The sequence below is a fragment of the Crassostrea angulata genome, chromosome 3, assembly GCF_025612915.1.
Source record: "Crassostrea angulata isolate pt1a10 chromosome 3, ASM2561291v2, whole genome shotgun sequence".
NCBI lineage: Eukaryota > Metazoa > Mollusca > Bivalvia > Ostreida > Ostreidae > Magallana > Magallana angulata.
Window position 1 is genome coordinate 53,920,868 of NC_069113.1, and position 8,518 is coordinate 53,929,385.

Sequence of the window (8,518 nt, forward strand, 5' to 3'; positions counted from 1 at the left end):
AGAGGAATGTAAAAAAAATGCTTTTTGATCACGTGTATTGGTAAATTATGTTTTATAATGTTTAGTTATTTTCAATATTAACATGCCAACTATATACATGTAAAATGTTTAGTTATTTTCAATATTAACATGCCAACTATATACATGTACAATGTCCTACATTAAGAATTATATGACATAAAATTTTGATGAGTGATTTTTAAGGCCTAGAGTCTTGCAGTAAGTATGGTGCCGATATTTGAAGCCGTGAGAGCCTCATATGTCTTTGATTGGTTGTTGATAACAAAGAGCGGGTCCCTGACAGCCTCCACATCAAACCCTTCCTCCACCAGCCTCAACTTCTGGTGTTTCATAGTCTGGGTGGTGTTGAACTCCTGGACCACTCGGATAAACACAGGCCGGGCGTAGTGCGGCAGGTGCCCGACCACGTGACTGTACAGCTCTGATAGAATACTGCTCGTCAATTCATAGCCCTCCTCTAACTGTACGGCGGCCATCCCTGCCCTACCATCACTCCCTTTTAAACAATAAAGTACTTTGGTACATAACTTTCATATTTGTATTTGCATTTATTTTTTTAATAAATTGCAAGGCACCCTGTACAGATTTTGTTTGTTTTTGAAAGCAATGAAGCTTAATATGGTAGACATACTCTCATACTATAAAAATATAGTTTTATACCTACCAGATATAGATACCCCATAAACATTGACGTCATGAATAAAATTAAGTTGCGTCATCACATTGGCTACCTCTGTTGTTGATACATTTTCGCCTTTCCATCTGAATTAGTTTTAACAAGACAATGACTTATTTGGTCTTGTATCTTTACGAAATCATTACATCTATTGATTGTCTAATTGATCGTCTAGTACTGACTGCCTACCTGAAGGTGTCCCCAATTCTGTCCCGGAAATAAACGTAATAGTCGTGATCAAGATACACCAAGTCGCCGAAGTTGAAAAATTCGTCGCCCAGTTGAAGGACATTTTTCATTAGCTTCTTCTCGTTCATCGCCTTTGGTCCCAAGTAGAATGTCACGGTGTTTGGTGGTTTCACGGCCAAAAGCAGACCGCTTTCACCTGCAGAAACACGCTGTCTAAAGACTGGATACAGCTTATCATTTCATGGGTATGGTTTTGTTTGATAAATCTCTCTGCGACAACAACCTTGTTCGAATAAGTACTAATTATTCATCAGAAAAAAATGGGTACTTTGAACCGATTTTTTCAAATCTTCCAGACAAAAAAGGGCAAATTGTTGGTATTTTCGAAATATTTGAAAATTCAATCAATACTCAAATGATCCCTGTATATAGAAATGAATAACATGTATTGTATCTTAGCTGCATTTGCTTTTATAGGCGTTGTAACTTGATTTCATCCTTTTGTAGTATGGAAAGACGAAACATAATACAGTAAAACACGATTATAGCGAACACGCTTACAATAAATTGCCGCTTACAGCGAAGGGATTTTCATTCCCCGGGACTCTCTTACTATCTTGTTGTTATCTAGAAGGATATAACGAATTACGCTTTAAATGAAGCAAAATCGCCCGTCCTTGGCGCATTGTTATAACCGTGTTTTACTGTAAATTGTACAGTCTTTAAATACTTTAATATCAAACCTGGCTGTATCGGAATGCACTTTCCTTCTTTGTCCCGGATTGGTTGTTCCGTCACCGGATCAAACTTCACAATATGGAATCCACTCTTTCCCCCATTTACCCACCTCTGTTGAAAAAATACTGAAATCATTAGCTTTCAACATTTCAAAGAGTAAAGAGATTTTAACCCACGGTTACAATACATGCATGTCAATTAATTTTCGTTTTCGTGTCATCAGATATTTTTTCTATGCCTCAAATTTAATGTTCAATTTTGTTTTATCTCACGATGATGGGGGACCATCGGCCAATGGCGCCGACTTTGTTGCAGCAGTTCATTAAGAGCGCTGTTCCTTCCGTGGCTCCGAAAAACTCGTAGATCTGGGGGATTCTAAATCTCGTCTTGAACTCGTCCCATATGTCACTCCGAAGTCCGTTACCAAAGGCCGCTCTTATAGAATGGACGCCATCTAGCGGATGCTGGAAGTGTGGGTGTGTGTATATATATATAGGTAAATCCAGAAAAAATTCACAGTGGTCGGATAAGATATAGAAAACTTAAATGAATAAAAACACAAAGTCCGAGTGTTTTTATTCATTTAAGTTTTCTATATATATATATATATATATATATATATATATATATATATATATATATATATATATATATATATATATATATATATATATATATATATATATCAGGCTTGGGGCGAATTACATTGTAAAGTAATGCATTACATTACCATTACTTCATGAATTTAAGCATTAAATTACCATTACCATTACTCGAATTTCTTGAAGTAATGCATTACATTACCATTACATGAGTAAAGTAATGCATTACCATTACCATTACTTTGTTTTAAAAAAAGTAAAGCTAATAAAAAGTTTTGGCAATTAAATGTTTCAAATATAAAACAATTTTTAACATATCTACAGGTTCATGTTCAGTATCAGGTTCAAATTGAATGACTATATATACAAGAGTCATTCTTTATTTGCTCAATATATAAAAATCTTATGGCATTATGAACAACATATTACATAAGTAAAAAGATATTTATAGACATTTGGCATGATACAATGTCAGATATGATATAGAGACACAGAATTCGTGCATAGTAAAAAACAATTTATGGAATAATGTTGCGGTTATTAAAAAGCTAAATAGAGATATTTCCCCAGATAACACAAATCTTTATAATTTTGGACACTTAATTGTATTGATTTATAGACAGAGGGTTTTTTCCGGTTATATTTCTTAATTTATTTTAATCGGATTTCTTTATGCTGAAGACACTTTAAGACAAAAGATTGCTGTTGCACTTTCTGATCAAAGTTCCAAAGGTTTCATCTTTTAACTGCATCCTATTAGTTTGAAAATCTTACCAGCTGTACTAAATAAACGTTCTACAGGTGCAGTGGAAGCTGGGACTGAAAGATTGTTTGACAATCTTTAACTTAGGATATATTAAGTGAAAAAATAGAAAAAATACATGAATCTTGTATTTTCTATCAGTCCAAACTAATTTCCTTAATATACATGTACAACAGAGAGAGAGAGAGAGAGAGAGAGAGAGAGAGAGAGAGAGAGAGAGAGAGAGAGAGAGAGAGAGAGAGAGAGAGAGAGAGAGAGAGAGAAAGAGAGAGAGAGAGAGAGAGAGAGATATGAAGTAAAATTATTTTCAAATGGGTTATAATATTGGAAGTGATTTTGGTTTTCATCATGGATGGACAGTGCATTCATTTTGCCCTTAAAGGTGCATGTCTGTCCCCTATTCTATTGGGACATGGCATAGGGAAGGGGATTGGGGTGTTTAGCACTTCTTATAACAATAGATTGTTTTGATACTTAGGTTATCCTGGGGGCATAGTGTGTTGTTGACACATCTTTATTGAAGTGCAAACTAATTGGAGTAAATTGTTTAAATGATTTAAAAACTCTTAAAAACAACACTCATAAAAATGTCATGAAACTGACTACAATACACACCGAACCCGATAACGAACCCGAACATTAAAAAATTGGAATATAAGAAATTAATTTTCTCGAAAATATGTCAACCAGACGCTACAAAAGTGTAAACTTGATCTGTAGTTTGACATTTTGAAGCTGTTCAGCAAATTTCATATTATTCATCAAACGTATAAAGAAAAAAAGTGTGGAAAACTGAAGTGGGACAGACAGACGGACGGACGGACGCAGAGGAAAGATATAGTCCCCTCCGGTGAAAACCGGAAGGGGACTAAAAAATGGGGAATACTATTACATTTGGCACATGCTGTAAGATATGTATACTGAATAACCATTCAGTTTTGTAGCATATATATAGCACCTTTAGTAAAAGTAGAAACAGATTTACATTGAATAGTTAAAATAATATTGATGTCATATTTGATAGATCACACGTAGTAAAACACATCAGTGTAGTGAAGGGTAGAATGTCATCTTTGTTACAAGAAGTACAAGGAGTGGTAAAAATGGTCCCATTTGTTACTGGTGCATATAGCATAAAAATCATAGTGGTTGCACTTAAAAAGTGCTACCTTAAGTACGAGTAATTACAGATGTGAATGGTATTAATAATGTTACAGATGTGCAATCTAACTATTGTACAGAGAATGGTAACAATGTGACATGTACATACTCTTTTGTTCAGTGAATGGTAATAATATTACATGTACACTAACTATTGTACAAGGAAAGGTAATAATGTTACATCTACAATAACTATTGTATAGTGTTATAGTGTGTCCCAAGATATACTGAATTCGGATTTTGCTTAATTGCTTGATATTATATAAATAGTGCCTGTTTGGGAGGGTAACAGTTGAAATTGACACCCCGAGAAAACCATTGTCAACCGACGCGAAGCGGAGGTTGACAATGGTTTTCGAGGGGGTGTCAATTTCAACTGTTATCCCCCCAAACAGGCACTATTTATTTTGTTATACTGATTGTCTTAATTTTTAAGAAAATTTTACTGCTTTTATATAGGAATAACGTGAATTCTACAGCGAACCGTACGCGCATAATTTTCGCGCATGTAACATTTTAAATGTTACCCGTTGCTAAGTGCGTTGCTAACGCTGAGGGTAATAGAACGGATCATGAACTGTGTCTTAACCAATCAGATTTCAGTATTTAACATGAAAGTATAACAATAATAAATAGCCTACCTCAGGGTTCAAACGATGTTCATTTAAAAGCATGAAAAATTTCCAAGATTTCTCAGCCGAAACGCCCCAGTTAGCTTATCACTTTTCAATACAATGCTAAAAAATGTTTTGTTATACTTCCATGTTTAATACTGAAATCTGATTGGTTAAGACGCAGTTGATAATCCGTTCTATTACCCTCAGCGTTAGCAACAGACTTGATAATGGGTAATACGACGAATTGTTACATGCGCGTAAATTATGCGCGTACGGTTCGACGTAGATTTCCCGTCATTTCTACATAAAAGCTACTAAGTTTTTTTAATTAATTAAGACATTCAGTGTAATAAAATAAATAGTGCCTGTTTGGAAGGGTAACCGTTAAATTTGACACCCCTCGAAACCATTGTCAAACTCCGCTTCGCGTCGGTTGACAATAGTTTTCTCGGTGTGTCAATTTCAACTGTTACCCTTCCAAACAGGTACTATTTATATACTATTATACTTTCATGTTAAATACTGAAATCTGATTGGTTTAGACGCAGTTGATAATCCGTTATATTACCCTCAACGTTAGCAACACACTTAGCAACGGGTAATACAACGAATTGTTACATGCGCGTAAATCATGCGCGTACGGTTCGCCGTAGAATTCATGTCATTTCTATGTAAAAGTAGTAAAAAAGTCTCTAAAATTAAGACATTCAGTATAATAAAATAAATAGTGCCTGTTTGGGAGGATAACAGTTGAAATTGACACCCCTCGAAAACCATTGTCAACCTCCGCTTCGCGTCGGTTGACAATGGTTTCCTCGGGGTGTCAATTGCAACTGTTACCCTCTCAAACAGGCACTATTTATATACTGCCTACGGGGATTTTTTATTGCATCAAGCCCGGATGATAACGTAGAAAAATTGCGCGATGTATTCCGAGTGTATTCCGAATGAAGAAAAGATGTAAACATTCCCAATTATAAATCTCTGTAAGGAATCTGTTTTTGTTCATGTGAATTTTTCCGAGTGAAAGATGGAAATGTGTCAATAGAATTATCTTGGAAATTGTCCCTTTCAACTATTTCAATTTCTTCTTTCACAGGTGTGTGTATTTTTATTAAAAATCGTCCAAATGTGCTGCATAAATATCTTGGGACAGAGTATAGGTAATAAAGTTATACAATGTAATATACTTACTATTGTACAGTGAATGGTAATATTACTGTTACATGTACACACTGTAACTATTTTACAGAATATTGTAATAATAGTTACCTTCGGTACACGCAGTAAGTAGCGACAGAGTTCCCCTATGTACTGAATGACGGTCACTTTGTACTTCCGGACGTCCTCCCAGTAGTGACTCGCTGAAAACTTCCGGCGCAACACGATGGTAGCACCTTTTCAAAAAGGAATCACACAAATAATACTGGTATTTCAAAATGTTTTGCAGTAAAAACCAATAATCCAAACACAAAACTTAAGGATATATAGATATGACGTAGATACTACCCTCTCCTATTGTGTTGAAAACACCGACACATGTGGCGGCGCTGTGATACAATGGCGTCACGACATACGTCACATCCCGGTGACTGAAGTCGATTGCGCGGTAGCCGTGTGTTTGTCTGATCCCTTTGCCTTGGCTTATTATTGCTGGTTTAGGTAAACCTTCAAAGTATAAATCTCATAATGAAGATAAAGAACAGTCGAAATGAAAAATGAACATACGGAATCAGTTCTAGAAGTTTGTGTACTAAATACTGAACCATCTTCATTATGAAATCAGTCATCAGCAAAGCCCGTTTTAAAATTCTTAATGAGCAGAATAAATAATGCAACATTAACATTCCATGTAAACAAATTTAATTAGAGGTCTTAATTCACATGTAAGTAACCTGTCGTTCCGGATGTATAGATGTAACAAAGCGGACTCAGCAAGGTCACCTTCTCACGTGCTACTTTACATACGGGTACAGGAAGTGACCGTGTCATCAGAAAGTCAAAAGACAGTATTCGATCCGGAAGAGATTTTCTCGTCGTTCCAGAAACAAACACTGTGAAGTCTTCTGGGAGTTTGTCATAAACACCCAGAATGGTGTCCACAAGTTCGGCGCCTAGCAAGAGGAAGATTGAAATTTCTTATGCTGTATATTTGACAAGATAAAAACGCCAAACTTTTAGTGAAAATCTTTTCCAAATCCAAATCGATCTTAAAGTCTCTTTGCACAGCCACATAGATATTTTCTTTTGTGATTAGAATTTATCTAACAAAATTTACACTTAAAAAATTAAACTCAACAATATTCTTTTAAAAAAAGAAATAATCAGAGGAAAAAAGACTTCCCTTGTCAGAGGTCAACGTTCTTTTTATAACGTGGCAAAACCATTTTACGATGTGGGTTCATTTACGTAAATTGATTTGTAAAATAAGATCTTAAAGTGGTCATAAGAAAATGTTAGTTTGAGAAGAGGTGTCAATGTTAAGGTTCGTGTTATGGGTGTGGGCTTGGTGTCTTAGTTTATTTCGGTATGCACAGTACCTCTACCCACGATGAGGTGTCTGGAGCGGCTGGCAGTGAGCGAGTGGACCAATGGCTCCTCCTTCAGGTGATAGTTGATGAAGGTGCCCGCTAACCCCAGCTTCAGCACACCTATAAAAGAGAGGCAACTCTCATAGCATGCTTCACTGCCTGTATTTATTATTCTCTTTTGAGAAGTGGACAGGCATAGCCTACATCCACGAAGTGGATGTAGGCTATGCCTGTCAACTTGAAGTGGATGTAGGCTATGCCTGTCAACATGAAGTGGATGTAGGCTATGCCTGTCAACTTGAAGTGGATGTAGGCTATGCCTGTCAACTTGAAGTGGATGTAGGCTATGCCTGTCCACTTCTCAAAAGAGAATATGTATTTATATGTACGTCGGTAAAAGAGTTTATTTAAAAAAAAATACAGAATCGCTTATAAGAAAATATATGTATATAGGTTAAACTTGTTTTTATTTGAATTTAAAGGCACGGAAGAGGGGGTGGAATTAGAACTTTTGCATCAAAACTGATCCTTGATAAAAGAATCTCTTAGATTTACAAATTAAAACTTAAATTAAAAAAATTACTTAAAAACACTTCCACATTAGTTGTTGGATGTATAACGTTTTCAACAAATTAGAAGAGAGAGAGAGAGAGAGAGAGAGAGAGAGAGAGAGTTTTAATTTGTTGATATCTTTCGTAATTATTCTCAGTCACGGCACAGACATGCACGATAATCATAAATTATACACTTTTATAAATATAATGTACAGCTTCCTAAACAACTAATATGATAAGACCAGAGTTGTTCATGGAGTGTGACGAATAACTGAGACAAGTGCAATTGATAGAATATAAGACCCGAGGATTTCATGGGGTGTGAAGAATAACTGAGACACGTGCAATTGATAGAATAAGACCGGGGGTATCATGGAGTGTGAAGAATAACTGAGACACGCGCAATTGATAGAATAAGAAACGAGAGATTTCAAATATACCAGTTAGAATTTTACTGTTTTCTTAGAAGTACTCTTTTTGCGTCTTTTAATGCGTAAAGCAACAAACCCAAAAACGTCCATAGAAATTCGGGAGAGTTATACGCCATGATGGCGACAGTTTCGCCGACTGTAAGGTTCCAGGCTGCCACCACATTCGCCACTCTGTTGGCCATGGCGTCCACCATGGCGTATGTATAGTTCTTGTCCTCGAACACGATGAAGACCC

At 35.9% G+C, this 8,518-nt stretch overlaps 1 protein-coding gene across 3 annotated transcripts in view; it reads right to left on the minus strand.

Annotated features, from left to right (window-relative positions):
- Positions 1 to 18: 18 nt before the first annotated feature.
- LOC128176184 (long-chain fatty acid transport protein 2-like) overlaps positions 19 to 8,518 on the minus strand; it is a 16,055-nt gene continuing 7,555 nt past the window's right edge. For 2 of the 3 annotated variants that reach the window (XM_052842304.1, XM_052842305.1), the window contains exons 2-11: positions 8,360 to 8,518; positions 7,308 to 7,418; positions 6,663 to 6,881; positions 6,277 to 6,435; positions 6,040 to 6,164; positions 1,897 to 2,088; positions 1,630 to 1,735; positions 887 to 1,082; positions 686 to 783; positions 19 to 517 (exon numbers count right to left, since the gene is read on the minus strand). The exon at positions 8,360 to 8,518 is cut by the window's right edge and continues 247 nt beyond it. In XM_052842304.1, coding sequence (XP_052698264.1) covers positions 207 to 517; positions 686 to 783; positions 887 to 1,082; positions 1,630 to 1,735; positions 1,897 to 2,088; positions 6,040 to 6,164; positions 6,277 to 6,435; positions 6,663 to 6,881; positions 7,308 to 7,418; positions 8,360 to 8,518 — 1,676 coding nt within the window. In that variant the 3' untranslated portion in view covers positions 19 to 206. The remainder of the gene's footprint in view (positions 518 to 685; positions 784 to 886; positions 1,083 to 1,629; positions 1,736 to 1,896; positions 2,089 to 6,039; positions 6,165 to 6,276; positions 6,436 to 6,662; positions 6,882 to 7,307; positions 7,419 to 8,359) is intronic. The other variant, XM_052842306.1, reaches the window with a different exon arrangement.